The 25,740-nt window shown below is 39.4% G+C and overlaps 2 protein-coding genes across 2 annotated transcripts; one reads left to right on the top strand and one right to left on the bottom strand.

Moving 5' to 3' along the window:
• Positions 1–305: 305 nt before the first annotated feature.
• Positions 306–21,040, top strand: LOC109476577 (phenylalanine-4-hydroxylase-like). The gene is made up of 13 exons (XM_019777562.1): positions 306–384; positions 4,483–4,596; positions 5,075–5,255; positions 6,434–6,522; positions 15,877–15,944; positions 16,193–16,243; positions 16,486–16,584; positions 16,909–16,955; positions 17,473–17,678; positions 18,519–18,671; positions 19,447–19,580; positions 20,339–20,454; positions 20,980–21,040. Exons 1-13 carry the CDS (start codon positions 331–333, stop codon positions 21,024–21,026), a joined length of 1,359 nt encoding a protein of 452 aa, XP_019633121.1. The 5' UTR covers positions 306–330; the 3' UTR covers positions 21,027–21,040.
• On the bottom strand, positions 12,355–13,065 carry LOC109476553. Its single transcript, XM_019777539.1, has one exon. It carries the CDS (start codon positions 13,063–13,065, stop codon positions 12,355–12,357), a length of 711 nt encoding a protein of 236 aa, XP_019633098.1.
• Positions 21,041–25,740: the final 4,700 nt, after the last annotated feature.

Here is a 25,740-nt window from a genome sequence, read left to right as displayed (position 1 = left end):
AAAGTCATTTGCAAAATCAATGCCAAAACCACATCAACTTGATACAGTAATGCCGTCCAAACGTCACTTAACATTTAAAAGCCTCTCTCTCATTGGCCACTTGGGGGAAACGCCCCCTTTTGACCCCCATGTTAACCCATGTTTTATTACACATAATATGTCAATATTCACAAAATATTAATATTACAAATCGCTTTCTGTAAGGATTTGTAGGATTAAAACTGTTTATAGGGTATTAAAAGACATCGTTGTCACATGGTTTATGTAATTTGAGACAGCCCCAAAGTCACATGACAAGTAAGCAAGGACAACATTTGCCAACAATCCAAGATGGACGCCGGACACTGGCCTGAAAAACGGGCAAAACTCGACAACGGAGACGAAGTAAGTCATTCCATAGCCTTCTTTTCCTTTATAATCTGTCACTCTACTTCTTATGTAGCTGTTGTAAAATTTTGGTGCCCTAAAAAGGCATTTTTTGTACATTATTTACTGATTATGTAAGAGTCTCCCAAAGTGAGGTACGTAAACAAGACGACTTGTACGAATATTTGCGGTGTGGTCGATTACTTGAGACTTGTAGAAAGTACTTTGAGACATGTTTGTGTGTCTTAAGGTTTACATGGATCAGTTACAAGGGTTCTTAAGGTTGTATTCGTGTTGACTGGAGCTTAACGATTTGTTTTTGTGTCAGTGACGTCGCCTGTAACTTAAATTTACTAGATACAGATGTATTTGATAATCGATATAACAATTACAGTATGTGAATTTTTGTCATGTTTTTCGGTTAGAAACTTTCTGTCGAAGTAAGTAAAGAATATTAGAATCTTACCCCAGGTAGGAATATTGCAGAAATCCAGTTTATTAATTGCACAATATCTTCTTTTTTCTTGTATCAGCAGTGATCTTGCTACATTTTCGTATATACTCACTGTATGTTATATAGTTTGGGGGCGGGGCAGCATTTAAATTTAAGAAGGCAGGGACACACAAATGTAATTTTTTCATATGGCTTAAGGATTTTCTTACATATTCTGGAAGAATATTTCAGATTGCTTTTTGCATTATTTGATAGTACATACTGTTGAGGAATTTTTCTTTATCTTGTTGGAGGATCTTTTTATTTTCATGTGACCCATCCAGTGACCCCAATAGAAAATCATCACATTTGTAATTTTTCACTATTTCGGAGTTACAGCAGGTTTTTGATGTTTTCTACATTTTTGGATGATGCATTGAGACTCTATTCCACACAAACATCAAAAGCATCAGGGAAGAATATTTCTAGTAAGGACACCCCCCCATATGGAACCAATAACTTAAAGAATCTCCCATATGGAACAAATAAGATACAGAATTGAGTCAAGATGCATCTTTTTGATCATCTGTGAAAATGGCTTTGATTTCTTTGAGAGTTGTATGTTATGATATTTATTCTGTACTGCTTGAGTTTATCTTTCACGATTTCGTCAATATCTGTTGTTTTCCATTCCTAACTCTTATCTCAATCAAAGATCTCTAGGGTCCATTTCCTATCATTCCAAGCACATAATCACTTGAGTAAAAACTTAGGTTGATCTCTTCTTCCTGTGTTTCTTTGTATCTTATTGGATTAGAACTCAATATGGGGTTAATAGGCTTAACACATGATTTTTGCTGCCATGTGGTTAAAATTGGCTGAGATAACCTCTGTTGGCCAGAAAGAAAACTTCATAAATCATTACATGTCTTTTTGTCTTCAGAAAACATAATTTGTTTGAAGTTTGTTTATACTCTTCAAACTAATATAATAATGGAATGGTCCTACCATGCAATTGTTTTCTTCCACTATTTAAAAAAAAAATTTTTAAATCATTTCCTCAGCTTCAACTCATGACAGATGAATTTAAGGTAAAAAGTTTGAATAAACTGGGGTGCTGCACAAAAGAGTTGTCAGACTAGTTTTGTCAGTTTTATTTGGGTGCGGAACTTTCAGACTACTTTTTCCACATTAGCAGTAGGTGAAAGTGTTGGATTGGACCGATCCTGACTGTCAATCACAATTAACAGTTCAACCAATGAGAGCACGGCAATTAGATGTTGGACCAATGAGAAAGTGACTGCTTGCCCCTCACATTTATTTGCGTATTTGCATTTTTAAGTTTTTATAAAGTATTAAATTTCAGTCTGTATGGCACAAATTCAGTAGTCTGATCCAGTATTCCAACCCTGTAACGTTACTGATTTAGTGTCGCCGGGTAGTATTTGTGTTTCAGATCACGTCTTGGCATTTTCTGAGCAAAGAGGCTGCAGTTAACATTTTGACCTCTGCATATCTCGCAAAGAACCAACCGCTTTGTGAGGCTTCAGACCCTTCAGTGAATCTATCCATTGAGTTATTGAATTATAATATAAATTGTTTTACCTGGATGTCATAAACTTCATCAACAAGTTGGCTCTAGAAGAAAAGGAATTCCAGTAATTGCTGAATTAAACTGCTGCATTACTTTGTTTTACATTTATGTAGAACTTGCCTAATTCCCACAATTTACATATCTTCTTTTAATATTATTCTACCAATGTTTTAACGATGAAAGGGTATCACAGTGTGATAGTGATACTGCACCAGTGTATTGTATGTTCGAGAAAACCCCATGTGCCCCTTACACACACAGAAATAGCTCTGTGGTAATAGATAGCTTCTACTTTCCATATAAGTTGCCCTGTGCCAAGGTCTTTGTGTAGTGATATAACGTACAGTGTACATTTAGTATTACTGTACGTACATCATTGTGTCAGTATGGATAACTTAAAGGGTATACAGGACTGCGTTGCAGAAATTGGACTCAATTCACAGGTTAGTTTTCTTTGGGTAATTTTAAGAGACAAATCTGTTTTTACGCAATATTACTAGAAGTTTGCGATTGAGGTGTCCTATTTTCAATGTAGAACCTTCAATGACATTATCCAATATCTTTTCCCAAAATGTCCCCGTATACTGACAAGGCCAGTTTTGTCTTTCAAATGTTAATCATAAAATGTGTTTATTGTCATGTGATGACAACATGACAGACAACAACTATACATATTGAAATAGTGAAGGCGTGAAAATTTTAGCAATTAGTTCATTTTAAAGCACCAAGAGTTTATACCAACTAAGAATCAAAGACAAATCTCTTTTAAACAGTTTAACATATATAGGAGGAAACTAAAAAATCTCAAAGACTTTTTAATCAAGTCCTACAATATTAAAATGTTTTACAATTAGTCCTAATTATAAGTATACAAATGGTACTGGTGTTAACGGACATTTAATACAGTTAACGAGGAGGATTTTGTTAATTGATTGATGCCCCTTGTCGTTCATGCATTCATTTTGAAGAGTCATACGGATGTCACAAGACTGGGGTAGTCCACTTTGATTCAAGGGGAGTCTCTATAACTAGACTGTCCAAAACAAAACACTTTGCGTCAGACCAGGACATTATTTCTGGAGGTGACACTCTTGTAGTGTTTCCTTGTTTCAGCAAGAAGGTAAAGTTTTTTTAGTAATTAAGGTTTAAAGCTAAGGGCTACCGTTTCATGTTTTGAATTAATTTTTATATCAGCTTGTGTACTGTGTAAGTAACTGTACATCTAACAATTGAACAAGTCAAGAAATGTAATATTGTCACTAACAGTTTTTCATCAATTGCAGATTTAGTTTCTGAACATTATGAATTACTTGTCTTTGCTTTAACCTATGTAGTGACTAGTAGCCAGAAAGTGTAGTGTGTCTCGTATGCTGTTATCTGTTTCAAACTCAAAGTTGTACTTACAACTACATGTATGATGTCACTCACCCAGATTCTTTCATCATCAAAAAGTGATCAGGCAGTTCCATTTCACTCGAAAGGGGTGTTCATAATTTTTTATGAACATGATTTCTTGTCATCATTGTGTGTAATTCATTCTCAGAGCAGTACTAATACATTTTTTTTTTGTAAATAATAAGTTCTGCTTTAAAATTCTTTTATATCATGATTCATGAATGATTACCAAGTAAGCTTGTACATTATGTAATATAAGTTCTATACATTACAAGTTGTTCGTATCTTTTTGTGCAATCATATAAAGTTTGCAGGAAATGATGGGTATTTTTGTGTGGGGTCGTGTGGCGCAACGGCAGCGTGTGCGACTCGGAATCGAGAGGTCCCGGGTTTGAGTCCTGACATGCCACCGATCTTGTGCCCTTGGGAAAGGCACTTTACACGACTTTCTCCACTAGACTCAAGTGAAAATGAGTATTGTCTGTCCAGTTTACGTTTCTATGTGCAGGACACAATACCAGCTGCCTCTGTTCCGTGTATATTGCATTGTTGCAATTTCAATAAAATAAATAAAATGGGTATTTTGAATTTGAGCCCTGCCAACCAGTACTAGTGAGAGTGTTATGCAAATGTTGTGACGGTATACTCAATGGGAATCAAACCAATTGTCTAATCCTTCTGTTGTGATATTTAGGGGCAGACTTCTGGTTCATACCTGAAGGAAGGAGACATGGGAGGCACCATGGAGGTGATTTTCTCAGTAAAGGAGGAGGTGGGAGCCTTGGCCAAGGCACTCAGGCTGTTCGAGGTTTGTTTACTGTTGGTTTGTTTGTTTGTTTACCATTCATTTATGAACTACAATGACGAGAGATACAAAACGTATTCTTCTTAACACTGTAGCAGTGACACCTAGCGGTAATAGCAAAGTAGAACTAGTCAGTATTTCCCTGAGGAATGTGACAGACAATAGCCAAAGGTTGCGTACAAAGTACTTTGTTAGTCTCGATTTAATAGTTTTTGTTTATAGAAATTGCAAAACAATTTGTTTTGCCAATTGTTTTTGCTTTATGTCACTACAGTTGGTAAAAAATGTTATTATTGTACAAGTAAGGATTTAAGAATATAGTTGGTCTAAGTTTAAACTACACTGTAATGCAAAATTCTCTTGAATTACAACTAACTTATATTTTCTTAGCTACAAATGTTTCAGTAGTCTGTCTACTGTATGCACCTTCCATGAGTAGCCACTAGATTGCATTTGGCTTTTTGTAATCCCTACCCTCCAGTCGCACAAGATCAACCTGACCCACATCGAGTCGCGGCCCTCCAAGAGGAACCGTGACCAGTACGAGTTCTTCGTGAGGTTTGACCCCGAGGCGGCCGGCGTGAAGTCTGCGCTGGAGGCCCTGAGGTCGACCGCGGCCTCCGTACAGGTCCACAGCAGGGACACCACCACCGAGAACACTGGTGAACAGAAATTTTTTTTTTAATCTTGTATTGCCTTCGTGAAATATTGTTGTTTTTTGGGGGAATTTCTTGTTTTTAGATAATTCGTGAATTGATTCTGTCCGTATGCATCTAACTGCTGTCTTGCATAAGGCAACAAACATGGATACAACAGGAAATTAACTGGAAATGAGATAACCTTTTCTGGGACCTTTGATCTAACTTCCTGACAGTGACAGTGTCCCCATGCCTGGCATGTGGAAATAATGAATGAAAAACCTCTATTGTCCATTCATGCTCTTACAAGCTATAAGTACAGGTTATGAATAAAGCACAGTCTGAGGTATCTCACTATACAAAATATGTGTACAGTACATACTAAATGTGGTCAACTACCTACCAGTTAATAGCAGACAATGATATTGACTAAAAAATGGAAAGTTAAAATCTCAAGCTGAAACTCATGTCAGTATATGCTGAAGACTTTAAGACTTCAAGTTTGTAACAATCACAAACATGTTTCTGACTGTGTTTGTTTTGTTTTGTATCTGGTTTGTTGCTGTTGGGATAACTCCATGTTACAGATCCCACTGAGGCGGGTACGTAAGCCCAAGTGTCACCTTCACTTTGGTGATTGGTGTAAGCTAGAGGTCAAACGAGAGGGAATTAACTGTAAAAAAAAAACTAGCATAAGTTCCAATGCCCCAGTGAGTGTTCTGACACCCCTACATTATAACATAGGGTTAGGGTTTGAGGTTGTAGAATTTGCCTAACAGTAACATACTTGGAGGTAACGGTTTTAACACTGAGGCATTCTAATATAGTCACTTCATGTTCATGTAGAAAAAGTACCATGATTATAATGAGTTTACTAAATTTGTTTCTTGGTCACTTTCGATGTCAATATTGCAGGTTGGCATACAGGATTGAGTATCTTTCTAGCTTAGGGCGCAGTCACATACATTGAGAAGTTATCATGTGAACATGTTGGCATAATCATGCATGTGTCCTGCAAAGTTCAGCTGTCTACTTGCAGAAAAAAACTGTCTTGTAACATTGCATTTGGGAGATTGTTCTGATCATGAAACCACCTACTTCAAAATTCTACCAAAATCACACGGCTGTGCTGTAAGTCCTTTCACTGTTTTTTTTTTGTATATGTATATAACTATTGGGTTCCATGTACTTTTTTGTTCCAGTTCCGTGGTTCCCACGAAAGATTTCCGACCTGGACAGATTCGCCAACCAGATTCTGAGCTATGGATCAGAGTTGGACTCTGACCACCCAGTAAGTTTGACGTAGTTGTGCCATGATATCTTTATTTCCCAGATAAAAAGTTAACATGCAAATAGACTTCATACAACTTTACTTATTAATAGGTTAAGATGCAAATAGACTTTATACAACTCTACTGACTAACATATATATGTAACAGAAAAGAGTCAAGCTCTTCAATACTGCAAACTTGAACAGGGATTCGTGAATTTCATCAGGTTGGTAAGACACTGAGTAAAGAGGCTCTTTTTACACAACCAAGATTAGTATTTTATTCAGCTGATGTTTCGGTGACCATCTGTCACCTTCCTCAGGGCAATTCTGACTAGTTCACATTGCACTGCACAATATTTACATATCTACGCCATATACCTGATTACAGGGAATTGTATCTATTGTGATGAATAGGAATTACCTGTTATATAGCCAGATGATGTTGACCAATCAGAAGTCCTCATTCCATATTTAATTAATGCCTATGACACTGTAACATGATGGAAAGTGTGACAAGTGACAAATAACCATCTTAAGTGGTCATTTGTTGATCTTCTAACAGAATAATTGCATCAAATCAACAATGAAAAACAGGTAGAAATTGATCCTTTTTATCTAATTAGACAACTTCTTCTTAATATAAGAAGATGCATGCAGATATACTATGTAAGACATAATGTGAGTACTCAGGAAAATATTTTAATATCTCCTGATGGCAGAAAAATAACAGCTTTAAGTTTCAACAGAAGCTGAACATTGTGACAATTGCAACCCTACTTTTGACATGTATTGAGAGTTTGATTCGAAAGAACATGGTTTATTATATATTTCAGATACATTTTTTTGACATGAGGCATGATATAACAGGCCCACTATCAAATGTTGGGGTACACCATACATGGAAGGAGTTCCAAACTGATTTCATTGACAGGTCTAAAAGGTTGCCTTTGCAATAGTTAAATGGTTTTTATTGTCCAAACAGTACCCGTGCAGTCGCAGCCTTTATACGGCTGAATTGGTGCAGGGTATCACATAATAATCAATACAAATCACAACAATTACAACAATCAAATAATACAAATAATACACATATTTGTTTTACAATCATTTTTGTGGAACTGTCGCAAGGGTCTGTGCGGCTGCCATTCGGCGCCACAAGGTGACCTCAATACGACTTTCCCCAACCGAAGTTAGGTACCCATTCACACCTGGGTGGAGTGAGGAAATTCGTGTAAAGTGCCTTTCCCAAGGGCACAACATCGGGGCGCATGTTCAGACGTGTCCCGGGTACGACTCGGAATTGTTAGGGCATTAGAGAGACTGTCACCTGAAAATATCTTCTGATTCAGAAGATAAATGGAGACTCAGTCATCCAGCCAACCACATATTGATCAATCCATGTGAATTCTTAGACTTTCTTATTTTAAGCCCCAAGCCATTTCTATATAAAGGAGTTCATTGCTGACTATGTAGGGTGCCTGGATCTAGACCTGGATTAGACTTCAGAAGTAATTTTTGTTTTTTAGTTGCATGCTCAAGGTTAATTTCAATGTGTTCTACCAAATGGTAGTTTTTGTCCTGAGGGAAAACCTTCCTTGTGATCTCTAAGGCTTCCTGCCAGAGACGGATTGCTGAATCAATATCACCAAGATGATACCATTCTGTGGCCAAGTTTTGGAGTGCTGATGCAATGTGAGGATGTGCTGTGCCCGGGCCATAGATAACCCTGAACATCTGCAGTGCCTGTTTCTGGTAGCTAAATGCTTTCCTGTGGTCACCCTTTCGACTCCAAGCTTGTCCAATGCTTTCAAGTGATGCAGCAATATCAGAATGTGCTGCACCCTGGCCATAGAGCTTTTCCTTCATTTGCAGTGACAGCTCGTAGTAGCTGATTGCCAAGTTTGAATTCCTTTGATCCCTTAGTTTACTGTCCCAGGCATGTCCCAGGTTGTGGAGTATGGTGGCAATGTGAGGATGTGCTGTATCCTGACCACAGATACTTCTGTACATTTGTAATGCCTCTTCAAAGTAAGAGATACTTCTTCCGTAGTCATTAAATCGTAAACTGACAGTCCCCATGTTGTTGAGTGACATGGCAATTTGAGGATGTGCTTTACCCTGACCATAGATACTCCTTTGAATGTGTAGAGCTTGTTCATAACTGTTCTTTGCTTTCTCATAATTACCCAAATTGGACCAGCCGGTCCCTATGTTGCTGAGTGCTGTAGCAATACCAGGATGTTCATTACTACTATGGATACTTCTGTAAATCTGTATTGCCTGTTCATGGTAGATAATTGCCTTTCTGTAATCACCCAAATAGTGCCAGGCTGATGCCAAATTGATGAGCAAGCCGGCAATCAGAGAATGTGATGTATTTTGACCATAGATTCTTTTGTACATTTGTAAGGCCTGTTGAATAAAGCCAATTCCTTTTTGGTAATCACCAAGATTGATCCAGGTTGTTCCCACATTGTTGAGTAACATGGCAATTTGAGGATGTGCTTTATTCTGACCCAAGATAGCCTGGAACATCTGCAGTGACTGTTCAACAAAACTAATAGCTTTCCTTTCATCACCCATGTGACCCCACATTTGCCCTAGGTTGTTGAGGGACCCGGCAATGTCACATTGTTGTGCATTTTGGCCGTAAATACTCCGGAACATCTTCTGTGCTTGTGTATGGTAGTTAATTGCACTTCTGTAATCACCCAGGTGGTACCAGACTTGCCCAATCTTGTTTAGTAACAATGCAATGTCACTACGTACTGCATCCTGACCATAGATATCCCAGGACATCTGCAGTGCTATTTCAAAGTACTTGAGTGCTCTCTGAAAATCACCTGCCATGTCACAAGAAGTTCCAATATGAGTGAGCACCAGGCATTTCTCCTGAGTGTCATACCCGTCAGGTTTCTTCAGGGCCTCACTGAAGCACTTGATGGCTAGGCTATATTTGCAGAGTTCATGGTACATCATTCCTTGTACTCTTGGAGAATTTTCATAGAAATCGGGCAGTGAATTCAGAACTGGTATCTTTTCTGACCATTCTGACAAAACACTTTTAAGTGGAACAACTGTATAGTAGTATCTAAAAAGCTGTCTTTCATTTGATACATGAAAAACAGGATTGAGCGCATTTGTTTCTTCTTCACTGATCTGTGGGGGTGCTTGTCCATGCAGTGTTGTCTCTATTGAAGCCAATGCTGACAGGTTTTCCTTCTGCCCATTATTTGCAATGTAGGTTCTGAGCCTGAGTTCTGCAGAGATACTGGTAAGCACCTTTAGGTGATGTGCATTATTTGGACTGATCACATGTTGGTTTTCCATTTCTTCTATTGTCTTCCAAACTGTGGAAGGTATGATGTTTGAAGGCAATGCCAAGCAATCTACTGCTAGAGGTGGGAAGCGATAGATTTTTTTCTTAACATCAATCAGGCTTGCTGTAATCCTTTCTGTGATATCAATGTTCTTTTTCATGATTTCCTCTACTGTGTCCTTTGCCAGTTGTTGAGCCATTTTGCTCCCATCAGCTTGGAGTATCTTCACTGTGATGCCCATGTATGTGTCAATCAAGTCCTGGTCCCCTGCTATCAGGCATGGGTTTCTCAAGATAGTGGCAAGGTGATATCCTTCCTTCAAGTACAATGTGGCATCATTTTGGAGTATGGAAACCATGTTCATTGGGGTGCAAATGAGTTCACTGAGAGATTCTGTCCCTTTTCCTTGCCTGCCCAGTGGAGTCTTGCTTGCCTTTGGCATGGAGCCATCAAATGCAAACCCACGTGGTGTAACAGAGTCATAGAACCAGTCATCTTCTGGATTCTTGGAGTAGAAGTCATTGAGAGATTTTATTCCCAGTGCTGGGAGGATGGTTTCTCCAAGATTGACTACCTTAAGGTGTAGATAGTGTGTAAGGTTTCGGAAGTACACAAGAAATTTTTCACTTTCTTCCTCTACCAAGATGGCAAACTCCAGGTCTGAGTATGGAGTTACCAGTCCTGAGGCCTGTGAACCCAAACCTATCAGGGCATACTTACAGGGAGGGGGACCCATTAACCCAATACACTCTTCTACAAGCAGGTTGATTAAATCCCTCCTTTGTTGAGCAATGATCTCAAACAATTCCCTTACAGTCTGAGCTCGTTTTGCCTCCATATCTTTGATACATGGGTCATCCTCATCAAGTGCATAGGGATCCATCTGTTGGTCAATGGTTTCCATCTCCAGCTTGATCTGCTCCCGTGTCTTCTCCAACAACATTTTGTGTTTTTCTTTATCATCTAGACTCACATTACAATGAATGCCTAAGATACATTTCAGAAATGACCTCTCTACTTCTATGACAGCCATGTCCATCTTACCATTGAGGACTTCATCCTCTGACCTGGCTATTGCTGCATTGTAGAGTGCTGCAGCTTTGACAAAGTCTCCCCCGTCTCCTGTCTGCTGACCTTGCTTACTGTAGACATCCCCCAACTTGCACAGGGGCTCCACCTCTCTCTGGTACTGTTCGGGTGTGGAATCTGGGTACAGACATATAATTAGATTTTTGGCAATATCATCACCAATTGTTACTATTAACTGAAAGGCTATGAATGCACCTTTAAATTACATACTTAGGATGTTTGATATAATACCATTGAAATTTAAACCACCTTCACAGCAATCACATCATCAATTGTCATCATTGATTTGACATCATGATGATCATGATCACGACATTAATAGCCATGATATCTTTTTGTATTTACTAATAATAGATTTTTACCACTTTGATTTAGGGAAAGCCAAAAGCACATGTACCTCAACCTTATTAACCGTTTAAACTCACAGTACGTATTGGATTTAAGAATGACTGATATGGTTTATGTCCAGTGCTTTAAGTTCATTTTCTTTGGTCCCAACTAAAGATATCATCTAGTAAAACTTCAAGAATGATAAACTTTTTCCTTACCTCTTACATGTACCATCTTGAGGGCATCTGCAAAGTGCTGCTCTGCTGAGTCCAGGTCTGCTCTTTCTAGAGATAATTTTCCTTTCTTCAGATGGTCTTCATACTCACTTCAGATAAAGTAAAGACAAAACTTTAGGTATTGTTAAAAGACTTGAACACAGATTTACAAATTATGAATCCTAAATCTTACAGTCATATCATTGATATGAATATGGTAGATGTTGTCCAAAATTGCACATAATTAGAACAAGTTTGTCACAGTAAATGAACAGTTAAACGAAGTACAGTCAAACCTGCCCAAGAAGGCCACCCAGGGGACTGATGTAAGGTGGTCTTCTTGGACAGGTGACCAAGCTCTTGGGCAGACCAATTGATGCTTGTGCCTATGGAAAAAATTGTGGGGGCCAGGAATAGGTGGTTGTTATGGCCAGGTTTCACTTAACTTTCCCAGATCTAGATGTTTAGGATATGTTTGATAAGTTTTCCCCACCTTGTCTTGTCTTCAAAAAGATCATCATCATCAGTATCATCATTCTCCATCGGATGCTCCACACCTGGTTGTCTTGCTGGTGATCTTAATCGTTTTGTTGACAGTTTCTGCACGATTTAAAACACAATTACCAACATGTTGATTCTAGGCACTTTCATCATAATGATTTTGCATTGTACATCAATATGTTGATCTAATTTGCACATTTGCACATCACATTTGCACACCTACACAAGTTACCAATTAAAGTGTAATGTTACTAATATACATAAATATCAATGGCAAAATTTGGAAGTCATGACTAGATGAAACACCCATGCAAACATGACTATCCTCATCATCTGAACAAAGCAAACTTCTTGTTTTTGTTTGGGAAAGAAATCTGCATAATATATATATAAGATTATATACTCACCCTTCTCACAGCTTCCCTAACCTTCTCCATGTACAAGACACGATGTTGCAGAGTCTGTTTTATCTCAGGCACCTCGCATATTTTCAAGGCCTTGTTGTACAAGTTAGCTGCCTTAGAAAACTGGGATACATCAGAGGTTTTCTTTCCTATCTCAAGGTACAAATCTCCCAGAGATTTTAGAAGCTCAAGCTCCAAGAACATGTCACCGCTATTAACTGCCATCACTAAGGATTCTGTGTAAGACTGCTCTATAGAAGGCTGGGATATTCTGTCATTGTCCAATTTGTTGCAGATCTCTGCAACCCTTAAGACATTACTGTCCCTAGTACCCCAGTAGTCTAGTGATAACCATTGGTACCGTGGCGTGTACCCTTGCAGCAGTTGTCTGGAGAGTTTCTCCATGTAGTCAATACGGTGGCTAAGTGTTTGTCCCATGTCTGGGTCTGTACAGCGCAGGTAGGCAGCAGCATACAGGGCAGCAGCCTTGTCAAACTCTGCTGAATCTTTAGTGAGTTTGCCTCTCTGAAGATGCAAGTCTCCAAGACTTTTCAGGGCTTCTAACTCTATTAAGTGATCGCTTGCAACGATGGCTTCTCTTAGTGCATGCCCGTAACCTATGTCTTTGCTGTCTTGCCTTTTAAGGCACGACTCCAAGGCCTGCAACTTGTCTGCGAGGCTACTCGTATGGACATCAGGCATTGTCCAGCTTTTGTTGCCATGATGGCTTGGCCTTCTGGGAAAGAAAAGAACGAACATTTTGTCTGTTTGAATATATCAGGAAAGATAGTACTTAGCTTCAGACACAGTTTATCTTTATATAAAGTGTTACCATTCTTCAAGGGAGACTTCATTGTTTTCACACTTTTCTCCAATACCAGGTAACAAATGTACTGTTACACTTACTCTAGATTCTGTTACTGCAGAAATTTGTTGATGCAGGATGCCATTTGAAATGTCCGAGTTTCCCCTGTACTTCCCAATAGCATCACTCCCACTGACAATTTTCCTTGAATTACTTTCCTCAGTCAAAGTTTTGAAAGTTTCAGTTAAGTTCCCTACCTTGGTTTGTGAACAATACCAGCTGGGTCGATACCTGATCTTCCATTCAGTCTTGATGTTTTCTGTAGGATTAGATACACATTTGTACTTGTATTTGTGTGTTTGTAGCTTTAGCGCACATTTGTTTATGGCAGTCATATACAAAATTATACAATGATTTTTATTGATTTGTATGAGACAACAAGTAATTAGTAATATGTACACTGGTATTTTCAGTTGCATGCATAATTTCTGTTGCCATATAAAAAAAAGTGACTTGTGATAATGTAAGAAACAGAACATTGCCTACAAATGTTCCAGTTTATGAGGCTATGTGTACATTAATTCACTACCAAAAATGTTTTTTCTTATTTTTCTTATTTTCTTATGTTGAGAAATATTTTCTTGCCAGGGGGATTTTCAAGAAATTTCAAGAAATATTCTTCAAAGATTTTGTATGTGGATTCTTACACAAAGAATTTTATCCTTCTTTGTTCTTACTAAAAGAAAAAATTTCTACTATCATGCTCACCAACGAGAATCTTAAGAATTTTAAGAAAGTTTGCAGTATTTTTTTTCTGTATACAAGAAATATTTTCTTGTGTACAGAATGGTTTCTTGCTCCAATAACAGTTAGCTCTTAGTCCAAGAAATATTTTCTTGTGGACAGAATCGTTTTCTTGCTACAACAAGAAAATATGTGTTTCTTGAATTTTCTTGCTACGGGGATTCTTAAATTTCTTGTTCAAAGAATAATTTCAAGATACCATTTCTTTGTACAAGGAAAACAAGAAAAACAAGAAAAAGGCATTTTTGGTAGTGTTGAAATACATATTATTTCCCTACTGTAAGCATTAAAAGAAGCAAAAGTTTTGTACCAGTTGGGAAATGTGATACAAGAAACAAACCGAATACTTTAACTCACCCTTCTCACAGCTTCCCCAACTTTCTCCATGTATAAGACTCGATGCTGCAGAGTCTGTTTTATTGTATTGAGCTCAGGCACCTCGCATCTGTTCAAGGCCTTGTTGTACAAGTTAGCTGCCTTAAAAAACTGGGATACATCAGAGGTTTTCTCCCCTTTCTCAAGGTACAAATCTCCCAGAGATTTTAGAAGCTCAAGCTCCAAGAACATGTCACCATTCTTAACTGCCTTTACTAAGGATTCTCTGTAAGTACTTGCAGTAGAAGAATAGGATTTACTGTTACAGTCATTTTCCAATTGGTTGCAAATTTCTGCCACCCTTAAGACATTACTGTCGGCAGTACCCCCATGCCCATAATTTGGTGAATGAAACTGTGGAGTGTACCCCTGCAGCAGTTGTCTGGAGAGTTCCTCCATGTGACTGATACAATCCTCCAGTGTTGATCGCATGTCTGGATCAGTGCAGCGCGATAAGGCTGAAGCATACAGGGCAGCAGCCTTGTCAAACTCTGCTGGATCTTTACTGAGCTTGCCTTTCTGAACACGCACATCTCCAAGACTTTTCAGAGCTTCTACCTCCACTGGTACGAAGCGATTCATTGAAATAGTGCTCTCTGTTGGTGCCTGTCCATGACGAACTTGGCGCCTGTGTTGCCTTTCTAGGCTTGACTTCAAGGCCTGCAACTTGTTTGCCAGGACTGATAAATCAATGCCAGACATTTTCCTGCTCCAGTGTTTTAGTTATTCACCTTCAAGGAAAGGAAAAAAGAGAACACTAAGTCTTGCTGGGTTGAATGTTTTCAGACTTCAAATGTGACAGTTTTTTTAAGTCAAAATTAATATAGGTATAGATTTTAATTTACAAGGGTGCCACACTAGGATTACTTTAAATTTTAGTTTTGATCTTAGTTGTGGTGAATATTTCTTGAAATGTACTGATCGATTTCAAAGGTTTCCAGTGTGCCAACCTAAATGTTAAGCAATGTCCTAAATAACTTAGACAGGACATATTGCAAACTATGTGTACATAAAGACTACAGTAACTGTAACTCTATATCCCACCTGGATGTCTGAGCTGTACATTTGTACATGTGTGCCTCTGGCTAGAGAGTTGCGTATTTCTTCCTGTACTGGGGAAATTTCTGGGTTCTTTATACAGAATATTGGACAGTACTTCAGGGACTTTCCTTCAGTCTTGTGATCACGCATGAATCATATGACTGAGTAATAAGTAACTTGGCATAAAACATAACTTATTGATGAAACATAACTTATTACCTAGCATTAGCTTTTACCTTTGGTCACTACTGGACTATCTATCATAGGCAGTACCCAGTGATATTCACCACAATGGAAGCCTTGAAGTTAGTGAAAAGAATGAAGCTAAAAGGTAACAGTTGTGGAAATATGTACTGTCAGTACATATTTCCACAACTGTTACCTTTTAGCTTCATAATGATTTTTACCTTTCTATATAGGCACCACCTCCTATATATAGAACAGTCCTGTGTCTATCCTAATGTTGATGGACATTTTTGTTTTCTTAGGGTTTCACAGATGCCGTGTACAGAGCTCGCCGCAAAGAGTTTGCCGACATTGCTTTCAACTACAAACAGTAAGTTGCAACTGGATAAGCAAGTCTTCCTGTTCCTACCTGTCCAAGCCTATTAGTAAGGAATATTTTTGCCAATGGTTACTGATAGCTTGATTTCTAAGTATATTAGTAATATCTACAACCAATTTTTCTTCACTATGTGGTTGATTTGGGTGAATCAATTTATTGGTTGCTTTCTTTAAAGACAGACAAGTCTTATGTAGACCTGGTCTTGACATAATGTTCGAATTCTTTACCCTATTATACAGTGGCCAGCCCATTCCAAGAGTGGAGTACACTGAAGTAGAGATCAACACATGGTGAGTGACAGAGTCAAGAATTTCTACATTTCAAATTTAAAATGTATAATGTACTAGTGTTAACATCTCATACATTAGAGTTAAAGGGGAAAAATTTGTTCGATTTTGATTTGTTCCAAATCAAAACAAATTGTCTGCCATTATAATATCTTTCAAAAAATCTTATTAGACAGATTACAAAATTTCATACAAGCAAAACTAATATATGAGCTTTTAAATTGGTTCTTTTTGTTGTTTTTCAGGCGCAAAATCTTTACAGAGTTGAGGAAGCTGTACCCGACTCACGCCTGCCGTGAACACAACTATGTCTTCCCTCTGCTGATGGAGAACTGTGGATTCAGGTATGTCTGGAACTATGAATTAGGTTTAAGCAACCTGATTGGTTGGTAGCCAGCCAATCTCTTTTCACCATTGAATAGAGCTGCCTGATTGGATAGGAATCAGCCAATTACTGTTCACCATAGGTTAGGGTTTCCTGATTGGTTAGAAACTGACCAATCATAATCATCATACACATATCATAGAAACAGCTACAATTACAATAGATTAAGGAATGACCTCAGTTACTGTAGGTTGTCCGGCAAGGTGTTGATAATATACACACTAGATAAGTTACATGAATGTAATTATCAAACAGATACTTAACAACTGTCTCTCCACAATAGGGAGGACAACATCCCACAGTTGGAAGATGTCTCCAACTTTCTCAAAGGTTAGTTTTCAGTCTAAAATCTAAAAATTGTATGAATCATAATGCAAAAAAACTTTTGTTTTAGTCCAATGCTTGTATCCATGTAAATCCCTCCCAGAAAATAAAGACAGAATGACTTTCTGCATTTACCAATATCATTATCAGTGGTGTTTAGCTGGGATTGTCGTTAATTATGTTTACCGAAGGAAAACATATTGTTTTTACTCAGTTTCTTCCTCCTCTTCTGTTCCAAACACTAACCTCTGACCTGACCAATGACATGATTTGTTGACGTCTGTCACCATGGTGACTGCTGTTGGGTTACATTATGTTGCAATTTCATGGTCTGCTCTATTCCTGTCACCATATACTGGTAGTACATGTACATGTATGTGAATGTGTTTGACTAAAAATTCCGAAGGTACTAGGTAAACATGATGCATTTGATGTGCAAATGTTGCTTCTCTAGTTTGGTAGATGCATTACTACATATAACTATACACCTTTTTCATTAAATGTCCAAACTTGTTCCTGACAGATTGCACGGGTTTCACCCTGCGTCCTGTAGCTGGCCTGCTGTCCTCCCGTGACTTCCTGGCAGGCCTGGCCTTCCGTGTGTTCCACTCCACCCAGTACATCCGACACCACTCCAAGCCTCTCTACACGCCTGAACCGGACGTCTGCCACGAGTTACTCGGACACGCACCGCTGTTCGCTGACCCCAGCTTCGCACAGTTCTCACAGGTAAATTATTGCTAGGGTTGACTCTAGAGGTTCTGGGTTCAAATCTCTAAGTCTTAATGTTGTGCACATGGGAAAGGCACATTGTGCAAAGTTTTTCACTCCTCTAAGGGTGCCCGCAAGCCCTTTTCCATAGAGCGTAATTGGCCGTTTTAATTCAACGTAGAGCATAGACGGGCCGCTCTAGTTCAACGTAGAGCGTATTTGGTGCATTTTGCTTAGAGCGTATTCGCCGTTTTAATTCTACATGTGGCCACTTGGAATTTATCATAAAGCGTAATCGAGAAGTTTCAGAATTCAGCGTAGAGCGTTGTCTGGACCCCCTCTTGCAGGCCCCCCCTCTAAGTCTAAGGTAAATATTGGGTTGGACTGAGAAACGTCCTATCAGATGTCATCTGGGAGTCAAAATGCCCTTGTGACAAATGGCCCTTCCTTCCCCTTGTGAAATTTTTACCAACATAAAGCCACACGACTACATTACACATTCGTACCTGGACTACATCCACGACAGTTCTCCTTGATACATTTTCTTGGCATTCATTACTCTATCTCTGCTGATACTGTGTGGGACCTCTTTACTCGCACTAATTGTTGTCCGTACACTACCACGTCAACAAAAAAAACCTTCGAGACCTTCAGAATTATTGTAGAACTATATTGTATGATTACCACAACAACTTTGGGGAATAGCATGACGTAGGAAGTAATATGACTCGTACACTAGTGCACTAAATTCACTTTTATATCATCCTCTAAGTGCATTCATCTATAACCAATAACACACAAACACAAAACCATTTCAAAAGGAAACAATATTAAAGTAACAAAATCTGTGACTTGCAGGAGATTGGGTTGGCGTCTCTCGGCGCGCCGGATGACTACGTGATGAAGCTGGCAACGCTGTACTGGTTCACGGTGGAGTTCGGGATGTGTCGGCAGGACGGGGAGATCAAGGCGTACGGAGCGGGGCTGCTCTCGTCCTTCGGAGAGCTACAGGTGAGGACCCTTTTTATGTTGACTGAAGGAAAACATATTGTTTTTACTCAGTTTCTTCCTCCTCTTCTGTTCCAAACACTAACCTCTGACCTGGCCAATGAAATGATTTGTTGACGTCTGTCACCATGGTGACTGGTTAATGTTGCAATTTCATGGTCTACTCTGCTCCTGTCACCATATACTAGTAGTACATGTATGTGAATGTGTTTGAGTAAGAATTAACAGAGCAGACCATGTCCGAAGGTAAACATTATGCATTTGCTTTGTAAATGTTACTTCTCTAGTTTCGTTCCATTTTTCCTCTGCAAAGATAAACTTTGCAGAGGGAAAACATAGAATTGTTCTTGCTCTGTTTCTTCTTCGTCTTCTTCTCCAAAGAAATATGGTCAATGACCTAAACCAGATGTCTGTTACCATGGTAACTGGTGTTGGGTTACACTATGTTGCAGTTTTATAGCAGGGGGGGATTTAGACTCCTGTCACCATATGATATGTTTAAGTAAGAATTAACAGAGCAGACCATATGTGAAGGTAAATATTGTGCATTTTGCTTTACAATTGTTACCTTTCTAGTTTTTTTTTTTTTTTTACTGGATTGTAGCAGTCGCACTTGTAGCAGCCTTTCTGCTGGTCAGTCTTCTAGAAGCTTGATAGCCCAAACCTCTTAATATCTCTCAAGGGGGTCCTTATGAACAGGGGGTCACTACGTATACTACACCATTTTTGACTGTAATTCTATTATCTTAACAAATACAAACACCTTCTGCTCTTACAGTACTGTCTGACTGATAAACCAGACATTCGACCCTTTGAGCCGGAGAAGATCTCGGTGACCAAGTACCCGATCACTGAGTACCAGCCCATCTACTTCCTGGCCGACAGCTTTCAGGACGCAAAGGAGAAACTCCGGTAGGAACTTGTTTTGTTTTCCCTTGCTGATAGGGCTGTCTTACAGCTGGTTTGTTTGAGACAAACAGTCAAATGTAACATCTACTTCTGCGGCAAGGAGTACAGGTAGTTTAGTATGTCCTGAGAAACTGGTAGCTGAAAGGTTACCAAAACACCATCAGATAAAATCTTTGGTTTTGTAGCTAAAAGTATTACAGAACCCAGTATGTTCTATATTCTGTTCTGCAGTGATTGCAGTTCCATACCAAGTTGCCAAATGGCAGTTCTGACCTGTCTCTGTCCTCCCCACATTGCGTGGTCCCACACCATCTCCTGGCCCTTCTCAGCACACTACAATCCCTTGTGTAGCTAAGTGTAAGAAACAGGAACATTGTATACACTGCAAGCCACTGACTGCTGTTCCAAACAAAGTTGCCAGGTGGCACTTTTGACCTGTCTGCCCTTACCATAATTTGGCCCTGCTCAATGCACATTCACATTACAATCTCTTGAGTACCTAAGAGTAAGAACCCAATATATATGTATAGGGTAAGCTGGAATCTGAAGTTCCAAACTAAGTTGCCAGGTGGCACTTCTGACCTGTCTGTCCTCCCCACAGTACGTGGTCCCACACCATCCCCAGGCCCTTCTAAGCACACTACAATCCCTTGTGTAGCAAAGTGTAAGAAACAGGAACATTGTATACACTGCAAGCCACTGACTGCAGTTCCAAACTAAGTTGCCAGGTGGCACTTCTGACCTGTCTGCCCTCCCCACAGTACGTGGTCCCACACCATCCCCCGACCCTTCTCGGTGCACTACAACCCCTACACGCAGTCTGTGGAGATCCTGGACAACAAGGACCACATCGTCAACCTGGCAGCCAACATCAAAGGTGGGAAACATGCCTCATTAATTAACATTCTTCAAGGTTACTATTAGTGTGTGCACGGTGTAGGGGTCTGTGCAGTCTGCATTAGCTGGAAAGACAATTGAAATTCAAACAATCCTGCAGGTCCACTGTAACAACTTTGTGCCACCTTAACATCACATCCACAGACTGTTCAGCACCAAAGACACTTTTAAAAATTCCTACTGCAGTACCAAGGTCAATCACCAGGTACCCAAAGTCAATCTACACAATCAACTCCATGAAAACATCATCCAGACAGAAAACAGTACCCACCATATTCATAAAAGGAAACAAAATTTATTTTAGAAGGGCAGACCGCACCAGATTAGTCCATCAGTATCTGTTTTATTTGCCATGTATATTCTGTACCTTCTACCACAAAAAAAATGATTAAGACAGTAAAAGTGTACATTTGATACAGTCTGACTTTATATCTTAGCTGTTAGTAAATATTATAGATCAGAATATGTAATGCTTGATATGTTTCTGTTATTTTCTTCCCTATAGGTGACTTTGACATCTTGGTGGATGCACTGCAAAAAGTCAAGATGTAAAAAATAATCTTCAAGAAACAAACACTGGTCTCCCCTACTATTTAGTACAGTGGTTCCTCTCAATGATAAATATATGCAACACTGGGACAGAGCCATGAGTGGATTATTATGAGATGTTTTATGTGATGTTTACACTCCCCCTAAATAAATGGTGTAACCCATATTTAGATAGGGGATGTTGTCAAGGTGGACCACTACATTTGTTCTTTAGGGGAGGAGAGGGTGTAATGAAGCCTGTTGTGGTATTGATAATAAGTTTTTGCTCTTATATGCAACACTAACAATCTCTTCTTGTGAAAGTTTTACTGAAGACCATTCAAGCAAATTTATCCAGTGCCTTGAGTTCAAATTTCAAGAAGATACTTTTATTTTTGAGCATGACAAACATTCATGTAGATATTATATAATATCTAATCTATGTGGCTAGAATACAAACAGTATTTTGTGGTGAAATAGAGAATCTAATAATAGTATTTTGGTGAAATCAGAACTTCTCTTATTTTTTCTGTCAGAAGTTTGAATGGTATTGAAAATTGGAGTTGAGTATAAAAGGGGCAGCAAGATTGAGGTTGAAAGAGTTGTGTTGATCGCTTTTAAGTCAAGGTGAAGATTTAAATAATGCTCAGAAGCCATATTCTGCAATTTTGCTGTAAAAACAAAGCAAATGTAGCATATCTTACATAAGTATATTATGGTAAGAGTATCTTTACCAAGCTGTAAATTGAAAAAAAAAAGGTTTTATTGTAAACTCAACATTTTGGCAGTTGTTGAAGGTAGAGTTTGTTATTGGCTTGAGGATTGGCTGTCAAAAAAGAATGGGTGCCAATCAGAAGAAGTTTAACATAACTATCTTACCCATGTTATTGGCTTGACGATTGGCTGTCATAAATGGATGGACGCCAATCAGAAGAAGTTTAACATAACAATCTTACCCATGTTATTGGCTTGACGATTGGCTGTCAAAAAAGGATGGGTGCCAATCAGAAGAAGTTTAACATTACCCATGTTATTGGCTTGACGATTGGCTGTCAAAAAAGGATGGCTGCCAATCAGAAGAAGTTTAACATAACAATCTTAACCATCAACCTCTGTTTGGAGAGCAATCTCTTGGCATTAGATGGTCAACTTTTGAGTGACCCAATGTACAAGACTATTGGAAATTGTAGGCTGTGTATTATACATCTACCTACTCTATGTTCATGTTCTGTAATGTACTAGTAACTCACTGCCAGAATTAAACCACAACACATATTGAACCAATCCAACAATGCATTTCTGGTTCTACATGTATGTGTGCGTAGAAAGTTCAGATAATCATTTTTCCTTACACATTTTATTCCAATCTATACATATTTTCTTGTAGTGTTAAGTGATATAATCAATGTCATGTCTTAATTGGTACCTTCACAAAAACTTGGGACAGCATAATTTTGTATCACTTCATATCACATACTCTGAAAAGAGATTTAAACTAGAAAGTTTTTTTTTTTTATTCTCTGCATTTGGGATGGTTGCAATATGTCACTGATGTTTCTGGTGGTTAGTTGATGTTGTTTTTTGTTTGTTTGTTTGTTGTTGTTGTTTTTTTTACTTTTAAGAGGCCATCTACAACTCGTTCAGCCTCCTAAAATGCAGGATTTTGCCCGGGAGCCATTGATATTTAGCTACCGGGTCCCTATGAACGTCTACTGCAATGTGGTGCACTTTTCACAAAATCCGCTAGAGTCTGGGTGGACAACCCGAGCCAATGCTAGCCCGGTACCCAGGCCATAGTTGCCTAACAGAGTCGTAAAGAAATGCACGTTCCGCTATGACAAACATGACATGGTGAGGAGAAGTTTTTTCATGAAAATGATCTCTGCAAAGAGTAAAAAGGATTGTGCTCAATAGACTCCTTCCATTGGGCAAATTTCTGAATCTTCTCAAGTGCTGTTGTCACTGTCCTTGGTGCTGAACTAACACAGCAGACACAAACACACATTCCTACAACTCTAACCGTCATGTAGGACGGATAGACGAACGTTTGGTCGGATTCATTTGATGTCCTGAAACATAGAGTAGTTTTGTAACAGTTTCAGTAACTACGTCATTTGCCTTTTGATTGTGTAGTTTCAAACAAAACGTGTGCGTCAATGATGTTTGTGAAAATATGACATGGCACTGCCGCTTGCCTCTGGCGAGTGGATTTTTGCCAAATGGCGGTTCGTCAAACAAGTTGATTGATCTGTATATAGAGGGATAGCAAGGCATCAATGCCACCAACTGTCGCTACACTCTGACAATTATTGTTTTATTTGTTCATGCATCGCATAAAAGGTAAACCGCCTGAAGGCGTAACACGCCAGTTTTGCACAGTAAGTACAAGCTGTGGAAAACCCCTGTCACATATTCAGGACCAAGGTCGATTGAGGTTCGGTAGCAGTTTCACCACGCCTACCTTTCTATGCGAATCGAATTTGAGTTAAATTTCAGTCACATTTGCTGCTGACTTACAGCCGATCACCAGCCCACCATGGCCGACCCTCCCCACCAACCCCCGAATGTTTTTAACATTTTGAAACATTCGGCTGGCGCGTCCAAAAAATAGCCGACCTGGCCATGGCCGAACACCAGCCGACTTTGCTACGACCTACTCACCCCCATCAGACTCCTTTCAAGCCGTACGCGGAAATTCAAGCCGTACCCGCTCAAAAATCCTGGCCGTACCCGAAAATTCGTGCCGTACCCGCGAAAATTTCAAGCGGTACCCGGTAATTCGTGCCGTACCCTGTACTTTTTCGCCGTACCCAATGGCGGATTAGCCATTTGACATCAAAAATGCCCCCCCCCCGTTTCTGGCCGATCTTCGGTGGCTAATGGACACTGGTCTGCTTGGAGATTAGGCCACACCAACCAGCCTGGTATGTTGACTTCATGTCTCCTATCATAGCATTTGGGACTATCATAGGATGCCCAAGTCTGTTTTTATTTTTTTTTCGCCCTGTCACTTCATATTTTTTCTGAAAAAATTCGAGAACCAACAAATCAAATTGGTGTGGCCTTAGACTTTTCTCGCGCATCCCAGTTGTTCTTGACGTACATATGATATTATATGAAGAAAATTGCTAAAAGCTAAGTACGCAGGGTTTTGCCTACTGCCTGTGCCTGGTAGGTGGTATTATCGGTAATGGCATTGGTAACCACAGATGACGCGATCCCCGATCGTTATGGCACATCTGTCTGACCAGACAACGTCACTTTGACGTCCGTCTGTACGCAGACACACGACGATCGAGACCACATACATTCTAGTACGAGACAGTGGAGTTCATTGTAGCACATCTAGCAAGAATTCCGAGATCTCAGACCACCATGGAATATCTAGATCTCAACGAAGGACTACCAAAGTTACAGCCCCTGTCACACATTCAAAACCAAGGTTGGCTGAAGTTCGGGAACAGTCTGACCAGATTTAGGCCACGCCTCCCTTTCTTACTCTCCAAGCAGAGGTTGTGGGGAATGATCGTTACCTTTTTATATATGGCCGGTTTTTTTTGTCCTGATCCCCACCCGTCGGTGGCCGCGGAGCTTCTCTGGCTAATGGATACTGCCTGGCCAATTTGATACTGTCTTTTTGCCAACGAGAGGGATCTGCTTGGAGATTAACATTCTCTAAGACAAGACAGTAGAGTTCTTTGTTGCACATCTAGCAAGAATTCCGAGATCTCAGAACGCCATGAAATATCTAGATCTCAACGAAGGACTACCAAAGTCACAGCCCCTGTTACACATTCACAACTTCCCCCGAACACCAGCCGACCAAAGTTGGCTGAAGTTCGGGAACAGTCTGACCAGATTTAGGCCACGCCTCCCTTTCTATACGGATCGAATTCGAGTTAAATTCGATTGAAATTTCACTGCCAACCTCGCCCCTACCTCTTTCAAACACCAGCCAACCATGGCCGAACCTCCAGTCAACACCCGAAATTGTTCCCGACCTTCTCCCAACCATGGTTGGGGGGAGTTCGGCTAGTGTTCGGGAGACCAAATTCGTGGAATATGTGACAGGGATTTACCTTACAAGCATCGATATCAATTTGTATGTAGCACTTTAGAAAAGAAAGAAAGAATTGTGACAGACAGAAATGTTTAACGGAACAATACGCAACTTACGTTCATGTTGTAGTGACTGCCATAGTTTCTAGGAATAGACTAGTATTAATGTAATGATCACATTGTCATTGTTGCCATACATTATAACCTGTACAACTGTCGAGCAATAAAGATCATTCATGTACAAAAGTAACGCCTTCAGCACTGGATATACCAGTGCTCGGGGAAAAATTTAGCACTGGGACACAAGTGCTCAAAAATCTTCAGTTCTGGAATACGAGTACCAGTGCTGACGTCCCTTCAGCACTGGAACGCTCTTCAAACCTGTGGTGACGTCTTTCCCAGCACTAGAATGTCTCGTCCTGGAGTGCTAAGAAATAAGCCAGATCACTTGTATTAAAGCAAACGAATTTTCGGAGTTGTATACATGAAAAGGCAACCTCTGATGTGATATAAAACACGGAACCTTTGCGTATACTATTCTACTATGCATTTCTTCAAATTCCTGATAGAAACATGATACTGATAGTCGGAATTTATGAAATGTCGACTACTTCATATAACGACATACTGACACTTTTTTGATTGCATTCTGGTATTTGAAATAGCTTCGTTCTGAGAT

Source organism: Branchiostoma belcheri, unplaced genomic scaffold (genome assembly GCF_001625305.1).
Source record: "Branchiostoma belcheri isolate BF01 breed outbred unplaced genomic scaffold, Haploidv18h27 scaffold38, whole genome shotgun sequence".
In the NCBI taxonomy this organism is placed as follows: domain Eukaryota; kingdom Metazoa; phylum Chordata; class Leptocardii; order Amphioxiformes; family Branchiostomatidae; genus Branchiostoma; species Branchiostoma belcheri.
The sequence above is the reverse complement of the archived record's forward strand: the minus strand, read 5'-3'. Positions and strand labels throughout refer to the sequence as shown.

Bases quoted from the DNA above. Each gene is read 5' to 3' on its own strand.
- LOC109476577 (XM_019777562.1), top strand. From the start codon at position 331: ATGGACGCCGGACACTGGCCTGAAAAACGGGCAAAACTCGACAACGGA. The intron at 6,523-15,876 runs GTAAGTTTGACG...TTGTTTTCTTAG, and splicing joins AGTTGGACTCTGACCACCCA to GGTTTCACAGATGCCGTGTA. The intron at 19,581-20,338 runs GTAGGAACTTGT...CCCTCCCCACAG, and splicing joins GACGCAAAGGAGAAACTCCG to TACGTGGTCCCACACCATCC.
- LOC109476553 (XM_019777539.1), bottom strand. From the start codon at position 13,065: ATGCCTGATGTCCATACGAGTAGCCTCGCAGACAAGTTGCAGGCCTTG.